Raw genomic sequence first — 27,657 nt, 5'->3', positions numbered from 1 at the left:
CGCGTTTCCGGGTTGGAGGCGGGGAGCGGTGCCGGAAGTACTCGGGGAGGGCCGCGCAGTCGGACCGGCTGCTGAGACGAACGCTTCAGTGGGGCAGTCTCTGCATATCATGGGGAGATAGACGCTGCTGCCTGTGAGTCTTGGGCCCTGGCAGTTGAGGAAGAAGAGCGGGAGGAGGGAGTTAGGAGCTGGGCCCACAGTGGGTCAGCGTCTGAACAACCAGGTTGTGGAGGAGATGGGGCTGTGAGGCTCTTTGGACGGGACTGAGGGGATCGGGGCTCGGAGAAGACGCGGCTGTGGGAACCCGCACAGGACTTAGGGAACGGGGATCGATGTGAGTTCCCCGGCACCTGAGGGAAGCAGTCTGAGAGGGATAGGATGTAAGGACCCACGCTCCTAAGAAGAGAGGGTCTGAACAGAACGGGGCGTGAAGACACGGGCTCTTGAGTGGTAAAGACAGGGCAGTGAGGACTTGGACTCTTCAGGAGCAGAAGCGGGACGGTGAAGACCCAGGCTCCTGAGGACTCAGAAACAGGACAGCGAAGACTGAGGTTCCTGAGGGGCAAAAGCAGGCAACGAAGGCATGAGTTTGGGAGGAAACAGGAACGGGCAGTGAAGATAGGCTCGGAGCTTTGAGACTCCGAGTTTCTGAGGGAACTAGGCTGTGCGGACCCGAGCTCCTAAAAGTGAAGATCAGCATCCGAGGGAAAGGTAGGGTTTGGAAAAGGTATAGGGACCTACTTTTTCTCATATTCTCTGAACCCGGAGGGGTAAAGGAAGTATTCAGGGGAAGACGACGCCTTCGCGCTGCCTCCTTGGCTTTGGGCAGACTTTTCCTTGTGTCATACTTAACCTAGAAAGCCCACATGCAAGCATCTTCGTTTTCTGCTTCCTTCTTGCGAAACTCGGATGTGAAGTTGGAAGCAGTTTGAATTCAGTTATATACTTAATAAGCGCTTTAAGTACCATTCCACTCAACCGTGATTGAGCACAGATCCCTACATCTCAAATAAAAGAATGTCAGCGATGAAAGGGCTCAAAAAGATTATCTTTATTTAAATTCCTGTTTTACATTTAAGGAGGCTTAGCCCAGAGAGGGCTTAGGATCCTAGTGAGGCAGTGATTAATTAGATCATAATTTTGTTCCAATGCTAGTACTCCTCTGTGCCTAGCAAATAGAAAATGCTTGGTTAATGTTCCTTGAATGAATGCTTCTGGAATCTTTGCTCTAACTTCAAACTCAGGAGGGAATATTTACAGATTCCAGCATATACTTTATTTCAAGACTTGTTACTGTTGATACAGTGGATGTCACACACCAGTAAGGAAACCTTTAAATGAAGCCAAAAAAAATTTTTTTTAAATCTGTAAGCCATTTAGAAAATGGCAAATAGATAAATTGTGTCCTATACGTTTTAAAAGTTTTGGATGAAAGTATACACAAGAAAATGGATACCCATTCAACAGTTTTTATGTGTACAGTTCATCGACGCTGGTTACATACTTCACATTGTGTCACCATTCTCCCTATCTCTGTCCATGTTGTTTCACTACTGTTAACTTAGACTCACTGCCCCTTAAAGTTCTCATCTGTATTTTAGTTATTGTTGTCCATTTGGTATCATATAGATAATACTTTAAAACTGCTCAGTGTTCAAGGTGAACATTCTTTTTTTTTTCATTATACTTTAGATGACGCTTTATAGAACAAACTAGCTTCTCATTAAATAGTTACTACACATATTTTATGACATTGGTTACTAACCCCACAACATGTCAACACTCTGGCTTCTTGAGGGCAGACATTCTTTATTAAATTAGTTAAATAGTTTAAACACAACTTCCTGAGATAGTTTCAGTTTAGGGCTTAAAAGTTGTTTCCAGGCAATAGATTCAGGGCTTCCTCCAGTCTCAGCGTATCTAGTAAGTCCAGTTTCCAATAAGAATTTGAAGTTCTGTTCCACATTTTCCTCCTTTTGATCAAGATGTTCAGTAATGGTAGCCGGGTGCCATCCATTTCTTATGGTCTCATAGGAAAGGAGGTAGTAGTTCATGGAGGCAATTAGACCTACAGTCTATTTCCTTCTCTGATTCCTCGGTCTCCTTCATCCTCCAGACTAATAGATACTAACTGTATCTTGGGTGGCTGCTAGTGAGCTTTTAAGACCCGAAACACTACTCACTGAACTAGGAGGTGAGCAGAAACTCTAAAGACAGTATTAGGCCAATTGACTGGACAGGCCCATGAATCCGTGACTGAATCTTTGAATTGAGAAAACTAATCCCAAGAGGTGTTTATCTGTACCTATAATTTTTTTTTTTTTTTATGTAGTGGTTACTCCTTGGAAACTCTATGGGAGCAGTTCTACTCTGTCCTATAGGGTCGCTATGAGTCAAAATCGACTCAATGGCACTGGGTCTGGGTATGTAGTGGTTAAGTGCTACAGCCGCTAACCAAAGTGTCGGCAGTTCGAATCCGCCAGGCACCCCTTGGAAACTCTATGGGGCAGTTCTACTCCGTCCTATAGGGTCAGAATCGACCCAACAGCACTGGGTTTGGTTTTTTTTTTTTTTTTCAGTATCAATAGCAGCAGCCTTTTTGGGGGGAGAGGGCTGCTGTTTTTATTGCAAAATTTTTTATAACATCCTGTTTGCCATTTCACCATTTTTCCCCCTTGGCGTACAACTTAGTGATACCAGTTACAATAATCAAGTTATGTATCCATTACCTTAAGTCAATGACAATTTTTCTATCACCATAGACAAAAATGCAGGACTTCCCAAAGAATGATTCTCCATGTCCCTCTCCCTTTCTGCCCCGGTAACCCCTAGTAACCATTGGTTTTTATATATTTACCTATTGTCATTTCATGTAAGTGAGATCATACAATATTTGTCCTTCGCGATTGATTTATTTCACTCAGCATAATGCCTTTGAGGTTCATCCATGCTGTAGTATGTATCAGGACGTCATTTTTCTTTAAGGCTAGGTAGTATTCCAAAGTGTGCATGTATCACATTTTGTTTATCATTCATTTGCTGAAGGGCACTTGGGTTGTTTTACATTTTTGCTATTGTGAATAGTGCTGCAGTGAACATCGGCATCCATGTCTGTTCATGTCCCTACTTTTAGGCTCCTAGAGTGTATTCCTAGGAGTGGGATTGCTGGATCATATTAAAAAACCAAAACCAAAACCAAACCTCTTGCCATCGCATTGATTCTGACTCACAACGACCCTATAGGACAGAGTAGAACTGCCCCATAGGGTTTCCAAGGAGCGCCTGGTGGATTCGAACTGCCTTCCTTTTGGTTATCAGCTGATCTCTTAACCACTGCACTGCCAGGGTTCCACTGGATCATATGGTAGCTCTATTTCTAATTTTTTGAGGAATCGCCATACTGTTTTCCACAATAGTTATACCGTTTTATGTCCCCACCAGCAGTAGGTAAGAGTTCCAACCTCCCTACGTCTGTTATTTTCTGTTTGTTTGATCCTTGCCATTCTAGTAAGATTAAGATGGTATCCCGTTGTAGTTTTGATTTACATCTCTCCAATGGCTAAGGGAACCATGGTGGCATAGTGGCTAAGAGCTGTGGTTGCTAACCAAAAGGTCGGCGGTTTGAATCCACCAGGCACTGCTTGAAAACCCTATGTGGCAGTTCTATCCTGTCAAAACTGACTTCATGGCAGTGAGTTTTTTGGTGGGAATGGCTAAGGAGGAGCCCTGGTGGCCGCAGTGGCTAAAGCAATCGACTGCAGTAGTTCAGTAGGTGAGTAGTTCAAAACTGCCAGCCACTCCATGGGAGAAAGATGTGGCAGTCTGCCTCCGTAAAGACTTCAGCCTTGGAAACCCTGTGAGGCGGTTCTGCTCTGTCCCGTAGGGTTGCTGTGGGTCAGAATCAACTTGACTACAACGTGTTTGGTTTTTTGGTTTTAATGGCTTATGGTGATGAGCATTTTTTCATGTGTTTGTTGGCCACCTGAATTTCCTCTTCGAAGAAGTGTCTGTTCACGTCCATTTTTGATTGAGTTATTTGTCTTTTTGTTGTTAAGTTGTAGCAATTTTATATATATTTTAGATATTAGACCTTTATCAGATATGTGCTTCTCAAAGATTTTTTTCCCAGCCTATGGGTGGTCTCTTTACTCTCTTGATAAAGCCTTTTGATGAATACAAGTGTTTAATTTTCATGAGGTCCCAGTGATCTATTTTGTCTTCTGCTGCTCGTGCATTTGTTGTTGTGTTTGATAATCTGTCACTAAAAAAACTAGGTCTTATAGTTTTACCCCTATGTTTTCTTCCAAGAACTTTACAATAGTACCTAAAAAAACAAAATACCTAGGAATAAATTTAACCAGGGATGTAAAGGATTTACACAATGAAAACTATAAAACACTGCTGCAGGAGACTAAAATAGACCTAAATAAATGGAAAGATATTTCATGCTCGTGGATAGGAAGACTTAATATTGTGAAAATGTCAATACTACCCAAAGTGATCTACAGATTCAATGCAGTCCCAATCAGAATTACAGCATTCTTTACAGAAATGGAAAAATTTCTTCACTTTATGTAGGAAGGAAAGAGGCCTGGCGCAGCCAAAGCTATTTTGAAAAAGAACAAAGTAGGAGGCCTTACACTACCCGATTTCAAAACATACTAAATAGCTACAGTAATCAAAACACCTGGTACTGGTTTAATGATTGACATATAGACCAATGGAATAGAATTGAGAGCCCAGAGATAAATTCATAACATCTCTGGTCAACTGATCTTCGACAAGGATGCTAAGTCCATTCGATAGGAAGGAACAGTCTCCTCAACAAATGGTGCTGGCGAAATTGGATTTCCGCATGCAGAAAAATGAAGTAGGACCCATATCTCACACCATACACAAAAATTGTTACAGCCGAAACAGTCAAGTTCTCATCCTATACTTTTAACATAAGCACTTACTAGAGATGGCTGCTTTTAGATAAGGATAGCAGAGAGACATGGAACAGTGACTACCCTTCTCCAGTAATACATACTATCTCAGTTACTTCCCTTTTCCAGTAATGTCTTTTATTAAAACCTACTCAAACTTACGTGATCATGAGCACTTTCAAGTAAAAAAGAATCATTTATCACAGCCCCACAAGTTAGATATTGTTAATACCATTTTACGTATAAGGAAATAGGTTCAGAGAGGCTCAGAGAGGTTAAATTACTTGCCTGAAACCACGTGGTACTCAGTGGCTAAACCCCAGTCAAATCCACTTATGTTTGCCTTTGCTTTTCTGAGTGGGTTCCTCTGCACATCTCAGTTTGCCCATCTGCAAAATAGAAGTGATAGTTATACAAAGCACATCTTTGGAAGACGTCCCTCCCTTCCCCTTTAAGACTCCTCTTAATGTCGAGTCCTGCAGTTTATTAGGGTACGTATAGTATTTGGCGAGAACTAAATTCCTCTGTTTTCACAGAGGCATAGATATTCAAGATACAAAAGCAGGGCCTGTGTACAGCTTTTCCGTGTGATGCAGTAAGATATATTTAATTTTAAATTTAGGAGGCCAAGAAAGACCAACTTGAAGAACAAGGACTTAAACTGGGTTAACTTTACAGTTGTAACATGAACTGGATGATTGGGGGAATTGAGCTAACTTAGTTTTTTCACAATGAGTTAGCCTATACTCTGTGCAAGTGCCAATACTATGTGCAAGTGATCAAAACTTATTTACGGAAAATTATGAGGTAGAGCCTGATACCGTTCCAAAATACTTGATGGTTTAATGATAGTTTATTTCTAAGTTAATATTTATCTTTGTTTGCGAAATGTTCTCTGTTTCACTTATTTGTGGTGCTAGCATTGAATGAGTTATAATAGAATTTCAAAGTACCAGATCAGAAAACCATTGTGCTAGATTTAGAGCAGATATGAACATGAGAAATATTACTTTTGACCTGAAGTCTTTATAGAATGCCCCAAAATGTTTTGGAGGCAATACATTCAGCAATGGTTATATTCTGCACTCTGAAGCAGGTGTGTTGGAGGCGAAGGACAAACTTTGAAATTAGTATGTATGGGCGTATTTAAAATCTTAAGCTATTAGAGCTGGAAGAATTTGCCTCATCTAGCTCCTAATTACAGATGTAGAAACACTGGCTGAAGGAAGTTCAGATGGTGAACTAGGATGGTACCCAGCCTCCTATCTGGGATCTTCCTTGTGCCACAGTGCCTCTCATCGTCCTCCTGCTGACCACTTGTTACTCCCATTTTTTTTTTTCCAATCCACTCTTCTCTTCTTAATCTGTGTCACTGTTACAGTGGTTATAGGGTGCCACCAGCGTATGGGCGTGTGTGCAGAGTTAATACCAGAATGGGTGAAAAAAATTTAGAATAGAGAAGAGCATATATGTATTAACATACATGTTTATTAGTGTTTATCATGTGCCACACACAGTCCTCTAAGTACTTTAGGTACTTAAACTCAGTGAATTGTCACAACAGCCCCAGAGGGTACACTTTATTGTTAACCCCATTTTTCAGATGAGGAAACTGAGGCATAAAAAGATTAGGTAACTTGCTGAAGGACATACAGTTAAAAGTGGCAGAGTCTGTACTTGAACCCAGACACCACAAGCCCATGCCCTTGACCAGTGTGCTATATATGTTACCTTTCTGTTAAGTCAAAAATCACCTCAATGGGGACAAACTGATCAACCTTAGCATTAGCTTCAAATTGGAAAAAAGCCTGCATTTCTGTTTTCAAGTCTCACAGACTGCAATGAATTGGCTCTTTTTGGTTTATTTAGGCTACGAAATTTGAGTTCATTTAGATACACCTAGAAGTCAGAGAGGAAAGAAACAGCTAGGTAGAAAACCCAGTTATTAAGTCATATGCCACAGCAATAGAGTGTTTATCAGGCCAGTAGACCCCTTGACTCAGTATTTTGTTTAAATAATAAATTCCTGGACATTTCAGAGATAAAAGAATTTTAAAGACAACTGGTCTTCTATTTCCCTATCCTTTTTACTTTTTTTTTGAACAGTTAATGGAACTGATGCCCAGAGAAGGCCAGGGTCTTACAACTATTGCCAGGTCCTTCCAGTTCCCTACCCTCTGAAAAATCAGATTCATTAATAGGGTTTGTGACTGTATTTCTGTTTGAGATACAAAGTTGTTAAAAGCAATTAGGAGTTGTCATATGCAGCCTATCTGCCACAGTTTAAATGTGATCAGGGTGGAGATAGACTGGATAACTGAATAGAACTCTAACCACACAGTCTTGTTTTGATAAAATTGTTAAATATTTTCAGCTGTAAACCATTGGGACATGGACTTTCCAGACTTATTTGTGAATCGTCTAGCACATGATTTCCACATAGTAGGTGCTAACAAGGGTTAAATACTATCATTGTTTTTTCAAACTGTCTCACAGATAATACGTGTTTTTACACGGTGGTACATCCCTATCTCTTGGCATTCTGAGGAAGTGAGAGTTAGAAATTGAGTAGCCCAAAGGTAGCCATGATATATTACATAATGGATCCAAGTTATTTACAATCAGTTCATTCCACTGTGCTTGGTCCACAATCAAACATGATGAAAGTTGCCAGTAAACAGGTAATTTGGTGAGGAGGGAGAGTGTTGACATGTCGTGGGGTTATTAACCAATGTCATAAAACAATGTGTATACTGTTTAATGAGAAACTAGTACTGTAAACCTTCATCTAAACCCAAACCAAACCCACTGCCGTCAAGTTGATTCCGACTCATAGCAACCCTGTAGGACAGAGTAGACCTGCCCCATAGAGTTTCCAAGGAGGGCCTGGCAGATTCGAACTGCCCACCTTTGGGTTAGCAGCCGTAGCACTTAACCACTACGCCACCAGGGTTTCCCTTCATCTAAAGTACAATTTAAAAAAAAAAAAAATTGAAAGAGAAGGAAAAAAAAAAAAACCCAGGTAATTTGGATATGGAGTCATTGACCATTCTGATCTGATGGTTACATTTTGTTTTCCTTTTTTTTAAGTTATTTTTTAATTTACATCCAATAAAGCTCACTCTTTTGGGGTACAAGTCTCTGTGTTGTAACAGATGCATACTGTCACGTAACCACCACAACAATCAGAACACAATACAGTGGTACCCTTCCCTGCCAAAACGTTTCCCTTACGCTGCTCTGGGTAGTGCAAAAGGTTAACTAACGTGCTTGGCGGGTAACTGAAAGATTGGAGGTTTGAGTCCACCCAGAGGCGTCTCAGAAGAAAGGCCTGGTGATCTACTTATGGAAAATCAGCCACTGGGAACCTGTGGAGCTCAGTTCTAACACACACAGGGTCACCATGAGTTGGAACTGACTCTACAGCACCTGAGAGAGAAAGAGAGAGTGTGTGCGCGCTCCTTCATAGTCAAGTCCTCTCCTGCCTCTACCCCCGGCAAACCACTGAGCCATTCTGCATCCCTGTAGCTTTGCTTTTTCCAGCATGTCACATAAATGGTATCATACTGTAAGCAGCCATTTGACTCTTGATTCTGGCACTTAGCATAATACATTTGAGATTCATCCATGTTGTTCCATGTATTACCAGTCTTTTTACTTCTGAGTAGTATACTGTTTTATCGGCATACCATTGTTTATCCATTCACCAGTTGAAGGACATTTGAATTGTTTCCAGTTCTTGACAATTATGAATAATTTTGCTGTAAATATTCATATACAGGTTTTTGTGTGAATGAACTTATACTCAAGTTTCAATTTCTATAGGGTAGTATTTAGGAGTAGGATTGCTGAGTCATATGATAAGTGTATGTTTATATAAGAAACTGTCAGACTTTTCCAAAGCATCTATACCAATTTAATTTTAGCTATGTATGATTGAGCCTGGTGGTGCTATGGTTAAGAGCTGGGTTCAGACCCACCCAGCAGGTTCACTGGAGAAAGCCTTAGCTATCTGCTGCTGTGAAGATTACAGCTTAGAAAACCCTATGGGACAGCTCTATAGGGTTGCTATAAGTTACAATCAATTGGATGGCACGCAGCACCAACAGCAGCAGTGTGTGAGTTTCAGTTGCTTTGCATCCTCTTCAGCACTTGGTATTGTTAGTTTTTATTTTTTTAATTTTAGCCATTCTAATAAAACAAAAAAAACCAAACCCATTGCCTTCAAGTTGATTCCGACTCATAGCGACCCTATAGGACAGAGTAGAACTGCCCCAAGGAGCACCTGGTGGATTTGAACTGCAGACCTTTTGGTTAGCAGCCATAGCACTTAACCACTACGCCACTAGGGTTTCCAGCCATTCCAATAGGTGTATAGTAGATATCTCATTATGGTTTTAATTTGCATTTCCCTAATGACTAATGAGGTACAGATTTGCCCAATGCAGTGTGTCTTTGATTTCTTGACTGCTGCCACCATGGGTGTTGATTGTGGATCCAAGTAAAATGAAATCTTTGAACACTTCAACCGTTTCTCTCTTTGTCTTGATGTTGCTTATTGGTCCAGTTGTGAGGATTTTTGTTTTCTTTATGTTGAGGTGTAATCCCTACTGAATTTGGGTGTATGGTTAAAGTACTAAGTCTTCTCCCATTTTGGTCCCATAGGCTACCAAAATACCACTGTTTTCCCTCCCCCTCAAGGCAACCACTATTGTCAGTTTTTTATGGCTCTTCCCAGGAATAATTTGTGCATTTACAAGTGTGGGTATATGTTTTAATAAATGATAGCAAGCTATTCTTACTACTCTTAACAGTTTTATAACTGAATAATATAACTTGGAGCTATATTGAGCTTCCTCATTTTTTTAAACAGCTTGAGATATAGTTCACATATCATATGGTTCACCTATTTAAAGTGCAAAATTCCATGTTTTTTAGTACATTCATAGGGTTGTACAACCATCGTCATAATCTAATTTTAGAATTTTTCATCCCCCACAAAAGAAACCCCATACCCCTTATCAGTTAATCTCCACTCCCCTCTCTCCCCAGCCCTAAGCAACCACTAATCTACTTTCTGTCCCTGTAGATTTGCCTGTTCTGGACATTCCGTATTTTGTGACTGGCTTCTACTTAGCAAAACGTTTTCAAGGGTCTCATTCTTTTCTAATGGATTTCATTATATAGTTGTACCCTAATTTATTTAACTGTATCACTTTTGATGAACATTTAGATTGAGATTCCTTCTATGTGTAGTATTCTATTTACATATAAGTTTGACTATAATATAAAGTACCGAAAGTGGAATTATAGGATCAAAACAGTATATACTTTTCTAATTTTGGTAGATACTGCCAAGTAGCCATTTATAGAGACCTCTGACTAGTTTATATTCTCCCCACTCCAACAATGTATGAAACGACCTCTTCTCCATAAATATTCAAACAGTATATATAAAACTTCTGGGTTATTGCCAAATGAGGAAGAAATAGTAGCTTGTAGTTTTAACTTGCATTTTTATTATGAATAAGCATAAGGATTATTTTGTTATCTTCAGAGCCATTTGAATTTCTTTTTCTTGTACCGTCATGTTTTCTGTAATTTTTCTTTTCAGTGGTTAGGTACTTATTGATTGTAGATTTTTTTAATGTATAAATCAATCCTTTCTCTTTGATATGTGTTGCATGTATTTTCATAGGTTGTCTTTTGTCCTTTGACTTTGTTTTTTACCATGCAGACATTTTTTTAATTTTTATGTAATTGGATATTTTTATGTATCAGTCTTTTCTTTTATGACTCCAGAGTTTTGCATCATCTTTCAAAAGGCCTTGACAATATTTTTTCCTGATTTTTAAAATTTGAGATTAATTGTTAATTCACATGCAGTTATAAGAAATATCACAGAAAGATTGCTTTGTTCACTTTGCCCAGTTTTCGCCAATGGTAGCATCTTGCAAAACTGTAGCACACTAGTGGAGCCCTGGTGGCACAGTGGTTAAGAGCTCAGGCTGCTAACCAAAAGGTTGCCAGTTGGAATCTACCAGCCGCTCCTTGGAAACCCTGTGGGGCAGTTCTACTCTGTCCTATAGGGTCACAGTGAGCCAGAATCGATTCAATGGCAGTGGGTTTGGTTTTTGGAATAGTATGCTATGACAACCAGGATATTGACATTGATATACTCCACCAGTTTATTCAGATTTCCCCAGTGTTACTTGTATTCGTTTGTGTGTGTGTATGTATTAATTTCTGTACAGTTTTATCACTTGTGTAGGTTCAATTATCTGTCACCTCAGTGAAGATACTGAACAATTCCATCACCACAAGGATTCCTTGTGTTGCCCTTTTATAACCATACTCACTTCCCTCTCACCCACACAACCCAACCCCTGACAAGCACTCATTAATCTGCATTTCTAAAATTCTGTCTTTCAAAAATGTGTCAATGAAACTATACAGTATGTGTTCTTTTTTAATTTGCTTTTTTCACTCAGCATAATTTCCTGCAGGTTTGTCCAAGTTGTTGCATGTATCAGGATTGCGAAGTAGTATGCATATGTATCAGCACTGCTAAGTAGTATCCCTATTCCATGGTATGGGTGTATCACAATTTAACCATTCACCTGCTGAGGGACCTCTGGGCTGATTTTAGTCTTTAGCTGTTACAGATGAAGCTGCTTTGAACTAGCAAGGTATCAATGATCCAGTGTCCTTGCCAGCATTTGGTGTTGTCACTGTTTTTTATTTTAGCCATTCTAATAGGTGTGCAGTTCTATCTCCTTGAAGTTTTAATTTGCATTTTCTTAATGGCTAATGATAATGAACATCTTTTCATGTGCTTATTTGCCATCTGTGTATCCTCTTTGGCAAAATACTTGGTCATGTCTTCTTTCCATTTTATACTTGGATTGTTTTTTGGCCTTTTTTGTTTGTTTGTTTGTTTTTTACTATTAAGCTGTGAGTGTTCTTTCTGTGTTCTAGATACTAGTCTTTTGGAATGTTGTTAAGCCATAAAGAGAAATGAAGTTCTGATACATGAGATGACGTGAATGAGCCTGGAAAGCATTATGCTGAGTGAAATAAGTTAGACACAAAATTTCTTTAGCGGTTACAGGACTGGGAGGAGAAGAAAATGGCAGTAATTGCTGAAGCAGCACTGAGTTTCCGTTCGAGGTGGTAGAAGACTTGGAAGTGGATGGTGCTGGTAACTCAGCATGGTGAATATAATTGATGTCATTGAATTGTACACTTAAAAATGGTTAAAACGACAAAATTTTTTGTTGTATGTATTTTACCACAATACAATTTTTTTTAATGCATGAATTTTAAATGTTCAGTGTGTTGAGTCTGGAAGTTGTATGTTGTTGTTAGTTGCCATCGAGTTGATTCCCACTCATGGTGAACCCACGTGTGCAGAGTAGAACTGCTCCATAGGGCTCTCAAGGCTGTGACCTTTCAGGAGCAGATCGCCAGGCTGTCTTCCGAGGCGCCTCTGAGTGGGTTCAGACCACCGACCTTTCAGTTAGTAGTCGAGCACTTAAGTGATTGCCACACCTAGGGGCACCCGACGATTATATAAACCCATATAATCACCACCCAAATATGTTCCAGGGGTTTTCAATCCAGCTGTACAAAGGAACAGTCAGGGAAACTTAGGTTCATGTCAATCAGATCATGGGTATCTGATCATCATCTGCTTTGTTTTGTTTTAACAGGAAGAAGTGGCTTAGAATTACTGAAAATATAGAAGTGTTGCTTGCTTTTCAACAAGATCAATGATTGAAGTAAATTGCAGTCTATTTTCTTAGGGAGAAACTTTGATTTTTCTTATACCATAGAGATTCTATTTATTTCATTATAGCAACTACCATTGGAGCTATTCCTTAAGGTTAATTCCTAATGTGATATGTGATTACCCATATTTGGCACTTTTTATATCAAAAAAAAAATTTTTTTTTATATAGGCTATTTTTTTTTCCTTCAAATCTTATTACAGAAATTCCCATTATACAGAAATCTCCACTTTTTTACAAAAAAAAAAAAGTCTCCACTTATTTTGAGGAATACACAGTACTATTTGCCAAGTCCCTTAGAGGATAAAAAAATGCGAGGGTGTTATTTGAGAAGTATAGTATTTTTCAGTGTGAGGCTAGAGTGACAATTAGTGCTGTACACTAGGATACAGTTTGATAATCTTTAATAAGCCTTTTTCATAGAACTTGCTTGGGAAAAAGAGTTTACTTTTATATCATTACAGTAATTATTACCATGTTAACCTTTCCTAACAATTTCTTCCTGTCCCATTGGTAGCACTTGTGGGTAGGGGGGAAGGTATGGGCTACATGTGGTTTTAAAAATAAATAAGTGATCCCGATACTGTGCTGTCCCCCTCGGCTGGCTCTTAGCCAAACAGTCAGCCCCGTTTCTCTTGGTCATTTAACTAGTGCATGGTTAGTTGTTTTTATTGAAAATAAGCCAAGAGAGGATGATTGCTTAGATTAGAATACTAGACAATATGTTGGGGAGGAACTTTGCAGTGGAGGCAAGAATAGAACAGAAACACACACATTCAGTTTGCTAAGCTTTACCAAGTTCTGAAAGCCATTGACATGATTCCTGCAGGTTCACATTCCACAATTTTGCTCAATAAACAGTTTCATATGCTGCTAGTTTATTTCTAACAATAAAACACTCAAAATTATAGAAAGATAGTGTATATGCACTACAGCTATCATTAACTAATTTTAAAAGTTGTGTATGAAAGAGATGGAGATGGTTTTCTTGGCACCCAACTGGGACAAGGAGATACAATTCTCTGTATCTAGTTTGCCTGCGTCCTGGTTGGTGAAGATGTGCCAGGCCATACAACTGAAATGGTTCTGTAGCAGGGGTGGTGCTTGATGCCGGTTGTTCATTTACAGGTAGCTTTTGAAAATGGCTGCCTCTCATTTCTCCGGGCTCACAGCCGTTGCTGATGTAATTAAAGATCTAGACACTCAGATAGCTGTAAGTAAGCTCCTCGAGGCTGTTATGGGCAGAACTTGGTGAATGTGCTTCTGATCCTGATGACACCAAAGCCGATGTCCAGGAAACAACCTCATACTCTAAGATTTAGAAGTCCCAGCGGCTCCAGGCTGGGGGCTCTGCACGTACTGAAAGATTGCTAACATTCAGATAAAAACTGCTTCTGATGGTAAAGAAGAGCTTACTTTTAACAACTGCTGAAATTGTGCTTATTGGGCATAGCCTGACATAGACTTAAGGATGTTTTGAAATGCCAAAATAAACTAATCTGTTTTCTGAAGCTTTGTGACTGAGTTTTAAGTATGTGATTGTGCCATGATTTATTTGAATTTAACATTTGGTGCTCAAAAAGTATGCATGTAGTACTTAACCAAGTATTCTGTTTTTATAAAGTGCTCAAACATGTTTTGCTCATTTTAGTTTATTTTTGTACACAAGAGTCCTGATGTCATTTGCTTTTGTTCTGATTTCAATTTGTGGATTATTTAATGTACTTTTGGAGAAGAGATGGTTTCTAGCTGTCAGGTGAGACCAATGAACATTCTTCATTCCGTCTGTTTTTAATGTGCGGGTATCAAATGGTCATCAGATATATCAAAGACCACATATAATTTTACTTTCAAAACTCATCCTTTATTACAGGTGCTTCTGGAGCTAATTCTGGTGTTTTCTATCTACAGTTGATTGGCCTTGGTCCTCACAGCTCCAAAAAGAAGCAGGATCTTGATAAGCTCTATGAGCTGAAGTCCAAAGCTCGACAGATTATGAACCAGTTTGGCCCCTCAGCCCTAATCAACCTCTCCAATTTTTCATCCATAAAACCGGAACCAGCCAGCACCCCTCCACAAGGCTCCATGGCTAATAGCACTACAGTGGTAAAGATACCAGGCACTCCTGGTACAGGAGGTCGACTCAGCCCTGAAAACAATCAGGTATCATCCTCTTATTTTTTGCTCTCTGTAGGCACCTCTTATGTGTTATTTGAACCAATGCTTTGAGAGTTGTCCATCTCAGATGCTACCTCTTCTTCTCAGCTGAAAAAGAAGATCTTTTCTCTCCCTGGACTTGCAAAGTTCTTTATCAGATTATCATTCATGTTCATAAAGTTTATTCATTTTTTAAAAAAAAAGTACCAATTTTTATTCTGAATGTACTTGTGTGTATGTATATATACACACATCAGTAAACACACACGCCACCTTGTCTGTAATTAGTTATATAACTGTTAAATAAAATAATAAATGGATTCATTATTCCTGTAATAAGAGTACTTCTTCTAATTCGTACAACTGCTGCCATTATTAATTTTCTGTAGTACTTCTAAACTCTGACCCCTGATCCTGATTCTGCCCTCCAGAGACACAGAAATAAGTATAATCCCGTGACTTGGTTGTGGAGCTGACATTCCAGTGGAATGCGGGAGGGACTAGCAAAGGTGAAGGGGAGGGGGTTAAGCAGATATCCAGGAGACCAATGTTTGTTAAATGTAGAGTCTACTGGAGAAGAGCAGGAGATAAAACTATATAGGCAGGATTATGTGAAGACGTAGTGGGCCTCTACTAGTAAGTTTACATAGGAACTTTTAGTCTTTGCAGATATCTAATAGGAGAATAAGAGTTATGTAATAAACAGATATGTTTTAGGAGGATTAACTTGGCAGTAAGGGGTAAGACCTGTAGGAAAGGAGGTAGACTGGGAGGAAGACCAATTCTAAGACTTTAGCGGTAAATCCAGGCATGTGGTAAAGGCTTGAATTAGATGATAATGATAGACTGAAGAAGAGTGAATAGATGGGAAATATCACCAAATATTCACTTTAAAATTTTTCTTTTTTTATTATTTCTAAAGTTCCTCATGTTTATCGCAGACACTTTAGAAATATAGAAAGACTAAATAGTGCATAATTCCGCCACCACCCCCAAACTAACCATGGTTAGCATTTACTATATGTCTTCCATGGTTAGCATTTACTATATGTCTTTTGATCATTTTTTAATGGCACATATATGCTATACAACATTCCCTTAATGGATCCTGGTGGCATAGTGGTTAAGTGCTGTGGCTGCTAACCAAAGGGTCGGCAGTTCAAATCCCCCAGGTGCTCCTTGGAAACTCAATGGGGCAGTTCTGCTCTGTCCTGCAGGGTCGCTATGAGTTGGAATCAACTCGACGGCAGTGGGTTTTGGTTTTTAATGAGAGAAGGATCGTAGTTATCCATACTTACACAAATATTTAGTGATACAGAGACGAGCACATATTTCTTGCCCTCTGGGAGCTTATAGCCTCTTAAGTTAGAGACAGGCAAACTTATAAATACACAGCGATAGCAGGGCACACAGCATACAATAGAGGCCAGAATGGTTGCTGTTACCTGAGTGGGCTAGGAAAAGCATCAGAAGGAGCTGCCATGAGCTGAGCAGGTAGGAGGAAGGGAGGAAGAGCATGTCCAAAGACAGCAGAGGCACGGTACAATTTGTGGTGGGCAGAGAATTGCAAATTGTTTAATAAAGGGAGAAGGCGAGGTACAGTGAGAAAAAGAGATGAGGCTGAAATAAATTCCCCGACAGCTAGATGCTTGCCTCCGTTCCAAACTGCAGTTCCCCAGGCTGCTTCCTCTTTCCTTAGAATGTAGTCTTACAGCAAATACCACCAGGTAGACCAGACTTTGAACTCTTTGGAAAGTAGAAACTAAACTCAACAATTTGACAGTCTTTCTTCCTTACAGGGTAATGTGTTGTTTTGTTTCCTTAATACTTGGCTGAAATATCTTCTCCTGGTTAACTTTAGGTATTGACGAAGAAGAAATTGCAAGACTTAGTGAGAGAAGTGGATCCTAATGAGCAGTTGGATGAAGATGTGGAGGAGGTAAGGTGGGGCTGGATACACTGTGTCCCTGAGAGCTGCTGTAGCACAGCGTGAAAAACACAGACTTTATGGGCAGAGGAATCTGAATTTGAATATGGCTCTGCCATTTACCAGCTTCGGGGCTGTAGACAAGTCACCTAAGCTTTCTGAGCCTCAGCTTCTCCCTGTTTTGGTAGTATGATAATATTTACTATAGAGTTCTTGTGAGGATCCCATGGGATAATTTACACAAATCATCTGGCCTTTATACCTAGTAGCTGCTACTACTTTTGCCTCTCAAAAAAGACAGCGTGCTACTCATAGGCAATCACTTTCAAAAGTTTTAGCTGTATCTACAGCAGAATGTAACTTAGCATAATGTACTCAAAGTTCATTCACGTTGTAACATATATATTCCTTTTATGGCTGAATAATATATTGCATTGTAGGAATATACCACATTTTTGTTTATCCAGTCATCCATTGACTGTTGTTGTTTCCACTTTTTGGCTGTTACGAATAATGACACTATGAACATTGGTGTTGAAGTTTTTGTGTGGACATATGCTTTCATTTCTCTCGGGTATATACCTAGGAGCGAAATTTCTGGGTCGTATGATAACCGTGTTTAACCTTTTGAGAACTACCAGACTGTTGTCCAGAATACTGCATCATATTATATTTCGACCAGCTAAGTATGAGTGTCCCTATTTCTTCTACTACTTTTTCGATAATTTCTTCTCCTTGGCTTTTGCCTTCTTTCCGGCATGACCCATCCACTGCTGTTGAGTTGCTTCTGACTTATAGCGACCCTGTAGGACAGAGTAGGACTGGCCCATAGGTTTCCAAGGCTGTAATCTTTACAGAAGCAGACTGACATATCTTTCTCCCATGGAGCGGCTAGTGGGTTCGAACAACCAACCTGTCAGTTAGCAACTGAGCGTTTAACCACTGTGCCACCAGGGCGCCTTTTGGAATGACAGTTGGGTCTTCTGGATTAATCCTCTCAGGTTTTTATTTTTTTAATCTTTTCTCTCCTATTTTTCATCTCTTTAATTGTAAGTTCCACTTCTTGGGGAGATTTCCCTTAGTTTATCTTCTAAACCTTTTAACTTTTTAAAATTTTGATTATAGAAAATTTAATTTTTTTTTCTTGTTGACTGATTGGTCCTTTTTTTTCCCAAGCCATTCTGTTCTTTTTTTATGGTCGTAGTAACTTATATCTCTCTGTGCATATTAATTTTATATAAAAAAAATTCGACATTTTCTTCTTTTCCCTGCATTGTCTTTGTTTCATTTTTTGGTTTATTTATTTTCCTTTTTAGTGTTGGAGACTTTCTTCAGATGCCTGGTGATCCTGGCTATCCATTCGTAAAGAATGAGCCACTAGAAAGCTAATTTGAAGCTGGACATACTGACTGTTGGTTACTAGTAGATGTCTAACAGTCTCTGAGGAAAAGGCCGAACTTGTGGCACTTCCTGATTTTCCTGTCCTGGCCCACTTTAAGCTGCAGCTGATGTCATCCACTGGGAAGAGGTGCACTTATTTGGCCTTCGTGAGCCGGTCTCAGCTGGTTCTAGCACATCACTGGCTTCACTTCAGAATCATTTGTCCACAAACCAACCTTCTTATTGGGGGATTCCCTAAGTGTCAGTATCTATACATTTTTTTCTCTAGAGCCATTCAGTAGCTCCAGAGAAAAATCCTCCAGTCGTCTATCTGGAGGGTTTATCCCTCGCTTCTAACATTCTGGAAGCAAGGCAGGAGAAAGGGCCCTGCATCTCTCCCTACCTCTGCAGTGTCTGGTGTATTCTGATTCAGAGCCACTCCCATTCACTTTCTCTAAGGAAGAAACCTGCTGGGTTCTAGGTCAAGTGTGTGTGTGGCAAAGTCACCTAGCTGCTTTTGGAGTGCAGGGGTGGGGGAACAACTCTGTATATAGATGTGTAATAATTCTCCTGTTTTTAGTTCTGTGCTTTAGCCCATTTTTCTGTGATAAATGGCACTTCCGGATCCTGCATCTCTTAGGGACTTTGAAGGGCATGTCAGTTCAGTTCTCATTGGTGTCCCCTCTACAGGCACTTGTGTTGTACCTTCTTCTGTCTGCTAAGTCAGTTTCCACTCTTCATCTGTCTGTTATCTTTGTAGCAAAAATTTACTTTAAAAGTTTGTTGAGATCTCTTGTCCATTAAGGTTTCCTCTCCTGTTCTTACTGTCTTTATGGATTTATATCTCTTTCTTTTTTCCTTTACTATTATTTTAATGAGTTTAAGGAGGTAGATGAGGTCATTTTTGAAATTGATCTGCCATGTTTAATCAGAAATCTTTCCTTTAGATAGTATCCATTTGATTCCATATGAAAGATAACCAGTCAAGTTGCCATTGAGTCAGTTCCAACTCATAGCGACCCCATGTGTATCAGAGTAGAACTGTGCTCCATAGGGTTTTCAGTGGCTGATTTTTTTGGAAGCAGATCACCAGGCCTTTTTTCTGAGGCACCTCTGGGTGGACGTGAACCTCCAGCCTTTGGATTAGCAGCCAAGCACCTTGACCGTTTGTACCACCCAGGGACTCCATAGGGAAGATATCATTAAGCAATGGTCCAGCAAAGCAGGGAAGTCTGTACTCATGGTTGTAATTTTTGTTTGTTTGGGGCAACAGAGAAAGGTATGAGGAATGTGTTGACTGATCAGAATTTCAGTTGTTTCCTATAGATTTTTAGTTTCAGAGTTCTGATGCTGGTCTTCACACAGTCTGGGAATAATTGATAGTGAAGTTAAAAAACCAGGATTTGGGTTTTTTTGAGTTTGGATCCTGGTTCCGCTGCTTACGGTTTACATGGCTGTGAGCAGGTTAGTTTCCCTGAGTCTTGGCATCCTCCTCTGAAGAATGAGGATGAAATGTATGTCCCGTGTTCTTCACAGGATCACTGTAAGGACTGAATGAGTTTATGGAGATGGAAGTGCTTTAAGAAATTGGAAGGAATTAAAAGAGAGAGAGAGAGAGACTGTGAGGAATTACCATGATTCACTTTTGTTTTCCCACCTGATTCAGAAGAAAATGTGGATGCAGGGATTGGGCTAGTTGATCACTAGAGGGTTTAACGTACAGAAAGTACATCCACAGAAAGTGGACCGGATTAAACAGTTGATGTGTTTCTGTCATCTTCCTCATTTCTCCTTCCCACCTTAGCCCAAGTGTTGGTTCTTAGCTGCCTAATAGATTCCAGACCTGACTAAATGTGTAATTCAGACAGGTAACAGTTATCTCAGCAACAGGAGCCTACCCTGCCAATGCCATGGTTACTCCCTGCCCTTCCTCCCCACTTTTGCCCTCCCCAGATGCTGCTACAGATTGCTGACGATTTTATCGAGAGTGTGGTGACAGCAGCCTGTCAGCTTGCCCGGCATCGCAAGTCCAGCACCCTGGAGGTGAAGGATGTCCAGCTGCATCTAGGTATGTGGTCTCATTTCTTCCCGAGGTACCCACATTGCAGCCCCTTCAGGACTGCCAGAGACAGTGTCGTCAGGGGAACCCTCATGCTGGGAGGAGACTTCGGCTCTAGACCTGTGTATTCATTCAATGGCAGCATTAGAGAGAGGAGAGATCCGTCTGTGGCGGGGAGATGGAGGCCAGGCATTGGGCTTGAAACTAGATTCTGCCATTTTCTAGCTGTCTCACCTTATCCTTCCTACTTAATTTCTCGTAGAGCCTGTTTCCTCATTTGTAAAGTAGGGATCATAATATCCTCCTGACAGGGAATTGTAAGAATTACAGGTGATGTTTCTGAAGTGACTGGCACAGGCCCTGGCACACAGGAAGAGCTCAGTCATGTAGCTATGATTATGTCTCCACCATTCAAATAAAGCTGTCCCTCATTGTTCCCTTCCAGTTTTTAGCCTATTTATGCATTTTTTTTTCTAAAAATTATAATCCTAGTGTACATACAGTTTTGTATTCTGCTTTTTTCACTTAACAGACCCTCAATTTGAGCCTGAGGTTTTCTGGGACATACTTGTCTAACATTGATAACTATAATCACATGGAAGTGAATGAGCCCCCCTCTGCATTGGTTATAAAGTGATCAAAAGAAAGAGAATGTAACTGCACAGACAGGCCAAGTGAATAAGGCAGGAAATATTAAGGGGTTCAGGGCAGATGAGCCCATGACTGATTCCTGAAAGGCTTCCCTCAGCTTGAGGAGGCGCTGGTAGTCCAGGTGGAGTCCATAACAGACCTCTCGCTAATGTCCCTGGTGCTAATAGCAGAGGACACATTTTCTGGTTGTCTGTTACTGTGTAACAGACTACTCTAAAACAGTGGTTTAAAATGATGACAGTCATTTACTTTGTTCATGAATCTGGGGGTTGGCTGAGCTTAGCTAGGCAGATCTTGCTAGGGGTCTCTCATGTGGTTAAAGTCAGGTGGTGGCTGGGGCTGAGATCATCTTAAAGGAAGGTTTTATCACTTCCATGCCTGATGCCTGCGCTGGGGCAGGGGGACTCCGCAGGCATCCCTCTCTTTCTAGTCTCATATGGCAGCCCCAGAGTAGCTGGATTTTCGACATGAGAGTCCAGTGAGCGGCTTGCAGAAGCTGTGTGCCCTTTCCTAACCCAGCCTCTGAAGTCACACAGTGTCACTTCTGCCAAATTCTTTTCTTTGAAGTAGTCACAAAGACCTGTCCAGGTTCAAAGGGTAGAAACATAGACACCCCCCCCATCAATGGGAGGAGTTTTAAACAATTTGTAGACATGTTTTAAAGTCGCCACAACAGATTATATTACTTGAGAGTTTAGCTTTCCTATTTTATACTTTAATTATTGAAAATAAAACCAGAATGCCAGTTTATTTATTAAGGGTAAGAAATAATTATCACAGAGATTAGACTACTCAGAAGCCTGCATGACCAGAAGTTTCTGTAGCAGGCCTAATGGAAGCTAAATCATAATCAGAAGATTGCTTGGAAAGAGCATGGGATCACAACACAGGGAATTAAGGAACTTGGTGTTAGATGAAGGAGTCTCTTGGTAGTACAGTCAGTTAGGTGCTCAACTATTAACCAAAAGGTTGGTGCTTCGAACCCACCCAGAGGCACCTCAGAAGAAAGGCCGTGTGATCTGTTTCTGAAAGGTCACAGCCTTGAAAACTATGGAGTGCAGCCTTACTCTGCACACATGGGGTTACCATGAGTCGGAGGGGACTCAACAGCAACAGGTTTTTGGTGTTAGATGGCATCAGACCACACCACTGGGCAAGGGTGAATTTGCCAATGGGCTATAAACTCTTGACGCCTCTCTCCGGAACAGGACTGGGATGGGTACTCCAGTGTTTGCTCCTGACCCATTTTCTATATTTACATGGCTGAATAGTCTCCCCTTCTGACTGACAGTCTTTCTTTAAAAATGTTAAAATTAAATGAGATAATATACATAGAATGCTTTGCACATTTTATTCACTAAATGATTGTAGCTGCTGTTTTCTTGATATAAATACATCACATATATAGATACACATGATTACATACACATACGTACATACATGTATGCATTCGTGCCTGGGAGCCCTCTTTCTTTAAAGTAACTTTGTATATCAATACTGTGGTCCACGTTGAGTTGATTGCGAAGTTTAATTCCCAGAGAATAAGCTTAGTGTTACCTTCAAGTACTGACAACAAATATTGTAGCAGAAGGGTTCAGACATTTTTCTCCCAAAAGCACAAAGTGAACCAATTCAAACTAAAACATTTCGGTTTTCAAAGAACTATTGGAGAAGAGCTGTGTTTCACATTATTCTAGAGCTACACATAAATCATTCATTCACACAATATTTGCTTGGCATTAGATCCAGCGCATAACTATGAAACCACAAATATTCCATTTGATTTAACAGCCTGCCTGGGATAAAATAAGTTTGGCGAAACATACCCTATTTTCAGTGCTCTGGGGGACTGTGATAAAATAGTGACCTATTCCCTAAATACCTTGTGTAAGTATAATTTTTTATATTGGGTTTGCGTGAAGTGCAGTACACCTTTATTTATTTGTGAGTTTAGAGGGCCGTGTAACTATATAACTATGCCAGTCACTGACAAAGTGAAATAAAGTCCCTGCCCTCTGGAAACTTCTAGTGACAGCCTTACAGGGATGATTCTGTTCAATGGTACAAGGGCATAGAGCTGTGATGTGAACGTACCTATAGCTGTATCCTTATCCCAGGCCCTGGGCTAAACACTTTGCCTACATTATGTCACAGAACTCTCTCAACCATTCTATGAGGTAGGTACTGTTATTACGAAGTGAAAGGTGAAGAACTCGAGACCCAAGGTCACAGAGCACCTCAGTGAAGCAGCAGAACTGGAACTCAGCTCTTAGCTCCGGAATGCCGGAAATGCCTTTCTGTTCCTTGTCTTCCTTTGGTTTGAGGGGTTATTTTGAGCACAGGAGTGGGACAGTTCAAGGAACAAACGGCTTTCATTTTCTGTGGGATAGACGAGCCACGTGAAAACCTCAGGGTTCAGCACTCACAGCTTTGATTAATTTATCACTTTTTTCTTTGCAAGAAGCTCAGACTAGTTGCATCCTTTAAAGCACAGGAGGAACTCTGTACAATTTCCTCATAGGATCCTTCTGTAGGGTTAGTGTCAGGACATTGATTGCTCAGCCTAGTCTCCTTGCCCCTTGCCTGCTGGTCACGTTGCACTGACACTGCCTCCTGGTCCCCTTTTCTCTGTGTTGGCCCCTTCCTTGCAGAGCGCCAGTGGAACATGTGGATCCCAGGGTTTGGCTCTGAAGAAATCCGACCCTACAAAAAAGCTTGTACCACAGAAGCTCACAAACAGGTGAGAGGCTGTCAAAGCCCCAGGGGGCAGCCAAGCGGGAGCCCCTGATCAGTGTCTCAGAAGGGGGCAGGTACACACAGCTACCTTCTAGGGGCATTTAGCTACCACCGTTGTCCCTTCCCCCACCCACCGAACCGCACTCTATGGACTAAAGGTCAGAGAGAGCAAGAGGCAGCAGCAGTCCATGGGAAATCATCAGCTGTTTCCTTGGTACTGTTGCCACATGAGTCTTTTTTTTCTCTCAACTCTGATGAGTATCGCTTAAAGCTATTAATTCTAGGTTCTAACGTGACTAGAGCTTACCCCCTCCACACCTCCTTACTGAAATCTTCCTTCATAATTGCTGATTTGAACACCATATATGGCCCTATGAGTAGAGGGCAGGTTAAGGAAAGCAAATACAAACTATTCTTGTGCAGGTAGGTAGCACCCAGGCTGCCCTGCCAGGCATTCTGGTCCCTATCCCAGCTTAACCTCTGTTTTCTGCCCTCTTTCTTTCTTTTTATTGTAGTAAAATACATGTAACATTTGCTATTTAAACCATGTTTAAGTGTACAGTTGAGTGTCTCAGCGCCTCTTAACAAGGGTCCCAGAGGCTGGCCTAAGAACCTCATGCCGCTTTTGCTGTCGAACAAGTCATCCCTGTCATTGGTCAGCCCGGCAGCAGTGTTGACCTCCCACTGACAAGGCTGTTTTCTGTCTTAATTTTACAGGCCATTTGGATTTGAAAAGTGAGCTTTTTCCATAGCCAAGTATCTCTGGAGGAGACCTGGTAGCTCAGTGGTTAAGCACTTGACAGCTAACCGTAAGGTCAGGGGTTTGAATCCACCAGCCACTCCATGAGAAAAAAGATGCGGCCATCTGCTACCATAAAGATTACAGCCCTGGAAACCCTGTGGGGCAGTTCTACTCTGTCCTACAGGGTCACTATGAGTCAGAATCTACCCGACAGCACAGTTTGGTTTTGGTATCTCTGGAGTGGATAGGTTTACAGAGCCCACAGCAGAAGCCCTGCCAGGAACTGCCAGTAGCCTAAATCCAAGGACTGTGGTGCTCTTCAGAAGGGAGTCAGTCCCTCCAGACTGCCATTTTGGCTCTGCTCCCAAATTATCCACTTTTAGCCTTATGTATTTATTTAGTCAAAAATGTAATGTTGAGGCAGTCTCTTGGTCAAAAAGAGTGAGCAAAGCAAGTTAGTGATTTGGCCAGTGACTGGTAACAGTAAATTTGAAACCAGTGATCTGTTTATCTGTTGGGTTGGGTAGAAGGTGTAGCCTTCAGTTTCCCTTCACTGTAGGTCAAGTGTGAAATGTCAGCTCCTTTTGTGTGTGGCAGCAGTTTTCAAGTAGAGCCCCCTTCCCTGTTTGCTCCATCATCAGAGAAAGAAGAGACGGGTGTTTGATGGCCTCTCCCCTACATCCCTAAAAGTCAAGGCTGTTACCGTCTCCTGCCTTTAACTTTTTGCCATCCTGCTAGCCTAGAGCAGTTTGGGTGTCTTGGTCAATGGAATGAGGCCACTGGCCCATCAAACATCTTTGGAGCCCTGCAGATGGCTCTCAGGTCCCAAAGGAGCCTGCTGAGCTGCCTATGACTGTGGCGTCCCCGAGGGCTACAGCCTGCAGTGTAGACTGTGCTGCCTGCGCCCACGCGTCAGTGTCCGGACTTCAGGCTCCGGACTCTAACCTGGGTAACTGCCGTATTTCTCTCTCCTTTCAGAGAATGGCATTGATCCGGAAAACAACCAAGAAATAACACACGGAAAGGTCAGGGAATGGACAACAATGCCTTTGGAGATACTTGAGCTGAGGCCTCAGCCATCTCATCCATGGAATTTTTTTTTTTTAGTGCTTTACAGAGAAGCATATATTTTTTATTAACAGTGCAGCAATATCTATAATGACTGAGAGGATCTGCCAAAAGAATAAAGCCTCCTATCCCACCTTCCAGCCCCTCTTCCCTGCCGTCTCAAAGAGGAGCAGTGTATCTTCCAGAGAAGATTTTATTTGTGGTTTATTATATAAGTGATTGGATATGGGACAGAGCATCGTGGTCTTGTTTGGTGAGACAGTATTAGCAGGATGTGTAGAGGTTTTTGTTTCCTTCTCCCCTCGCCTTTCCTGTACTTTGTAATGTCAGTGTTTATATGAATATGACTTTAATTTGCTTTTACAGAATAAAGACGTTATTAATTGAAAGACACAGGACGCGTGGCTTACAGCCTTTGGAATGCCAGAGAGTTAGGAGGGCAGCAAGGCTGGTTGTAACTGCCTAGTCAGCAGGTGGCTGCAGAAAACTCAGGGGTTTTCCATTCTTTTACTCCAAGAGAAGCCATACCAGCCACAGGAGTTTGAGTCTGTTTCCGTGCTGTAAGAATCAGGCAGTGGTGACCAGCTCTCATGAGCCCCAGACTGAAGAGGCATCCTGTTCTAGCAGGGTTACGTGGCTAAGAGCCTTTTTGACCTGCTCTGTCTGGAACTCCTGAAGAAAGTTGCGTTCATTCTTGGCCCTGTAAAAGAATGGCATAGCCTTGGGGCGAGGCCTGTCTCTCCAGGTGCCTGTCTTGTCTTAATTGTTGGTATCCCCGATCCCTGTCGTTTCACCACCCAGCAGAGGAAACCGAGCCCCTTCCAGACCTCAAAGCCATGTCCTTCAATGTCATCTTGTCCTGTGCCCAGCTTAGACCTTGTGCATCGTGAGGGTTCCATGGACCTCAGGGAGGGTGGCTTATCGGCCCAGGGGTCACCAGCTCAGGCACGTCCACCTTGCCCTGCCTTGGTCCTCTACCTCCTGAGACTTGGTCTGAGACAGGAGCCTTTCACTCCCTCCCCCTTTGACTTTGGCCCCATGACCCCTCTCTTCACAGCCTCATAGAACTCTTGGGTAAGCAGCTCAGAGGCAGCGCTGATGTTACCGTTGCTCTGGCCAAGGCCTCAACACAGCAAGCCCCAGGGAGGTTGCCAGCTTCTCCCCTCCTTTGCATCACCTGATGTTCAGCCACCAGATCACTCCTGGGGACTGCAGCAAGGAAGAGGACATAGAAGGGTTTCACTTTTCCCAGAACCTCCTGATGCCACTAGGCGATGCTCTTAAAGGATGTTCTGTTGGTGATGTCAAACAGCAAGAGGCCTCCAGCTGAGCTCTGCTAGTAGGAGTGGGTCACTGACCTCGCTAGGCAGCCAAGAAGGAATCCAGAATTAGTTTTGAGTCCTCTCTTGACAACAGAAGGCAAGAGTGGAATGGGGTGGGGAATGGAAAGAGCTGGGGTAGAGAGTCAAAGGCCTCAATTTGTGATCAGGTAAATGGCTTCATTTGAGTCTCGCTGTCCTGTCTGCATACTGAGGAGCTTGTTCATTAAGCATTGTCTGTGACTGTGCTGGGCAGTAGGTGCAGTGATGAATGCAAACAGACATGGGCACAGTGCTGTGATATGATCAATGTAAAACTGCACTGTGACAAGGCTACAAAGGAGAGGTTCACAGCACAGGTAGGGGCTGACCTAGGTGGGAATGAGAAGTTCTGTTTAAGCTGCGATTAGAGGGGTTCAGGTGAAGAGGAGTGAGGATCTCTTTTAGGAGAAGGAATTTCATGTGTACAACCCCTGAGACAGTACTGAGGTAAGTTGGGCCAGGTTGTGCAGGGCCTCCTATGTCCTAGCAAAGAGTGGTCTTTATCTGAAAATAACAGGAGCCATTGAAGGATTTTTTTTTTTGCAGCATGACATGGTCAGATTTGCAGTTTTGAAAAGATCATTCTGGCTAGGCAGCGTGGAGCACAGACTGGAGTGGGAGGAGAGAAGGCAGTTGTGGGAACAGTAATTAGAAGGCTGCTGCTGAATTGACCTACTAAATTAAGATGGTGGTAGTGGAAGTGGAGGAAGGAGCCCTGGTGGCACAGTGGTTGAGCACTTGGCTGCTGACTGAAAGGTTGGCAGTTCGAATCCACCAGCCACTCCGCAGGAGAAAGATATGACAAGACTGCTTCTGTAAAGAGTACACCCTTGGAAACCCTATGGGGCAGTCTTCTGT

The 27,657-nt window shown here is 41.6% G+C and overlaps 1 protein-coding gene across 5 annotated transcripts; it reads left to right on the top strand.

Moving 5' to 3' along the window:
* Nucleotides 1-25,860, top strand: TAF12 (TATA-box binding protein associated factor 12). Of its 5 annotated transcripts, XM_064281580.1 has the most exons (8): nt 51-133; nt 12,031-12,142; nt 12,641-12,709; nt 14,630-14,881; nt 16,737-16,814; nt 20,136-20,250; nt 23,544-23,632; nt 25,349-25,854. In XM_064281580.1, exons 3-8 carry the CDS (start codon nt 12,701-12,703, stop codon nt 25,382-25,384), a joined length of 579 nt encoding a protein of 192 aa, XP_064137650.1. In that variant the 5' UTR covers nt 51-133; nt 12,031-12,142; nt 12,641-12,700; the 3' UTR covers nt 25,385-25,854. The 5 variants fall into 5 exon arrangements, with proteins under 5 accessions (XP_003415489.1, XP_023410200.1, XP_064137650.1 ...); XM_023554432.2 differs by lacking the exon at nt 12,031-12,142 and having other exon boundaries at nt 42-133; XM_003415441.4 differs by lacking the exons at nt 12,031-12,142; nt 12,641-12,709 and having other exon boundaries at nt 1-133.
* The last annotated feature ends 1,797 nt before the right edge of the window (nt 25,861-27,657 follow it).

This window comes from Loxodonta africana, chromosome 3, assembly GCF_030014295.1.
Source record: "Loxodonta africana isolate mLoxAfr1 chromosome 3, mLoxAfr1.hap2, whole genome shotgun sequence".
In the NCBI taxonomy this organism is placed as follows: domain Eukaryota; kingdom Metazoa; phylum Chordata; class Mammalia; order Proboscidea; family Elephantidae; genus Loxodonta; species Loxodonta africana.
Note: the sequence above shows the minus strand (reverse complement) of the source record. Positions and strands in the feature narration are given on the sequence as shown.

Coding starts and splice junctions, on each gene's coding strand:
- TAF12 (XM_064281581.1), top strand. CDS start 13,860: ATGGCTGCCTCTCATTTCTCCGGGCTCACAGCCGTTGCTGATGTAATT. Junction 14,882..16,736: donor TCAGCCCTGAAAACAATCAG/GTATCATCCTCT, acceptor GGTTAACTTTAG/GTATTGACGAAGAAGAAATT. Junction 23,633..25,348: donor CCACAGAAGCTCACAAACAG/GTGAGAGGCTGT, acceptor CTCTCCTTTCAG/AGAATGGCATTGATCCGGAA.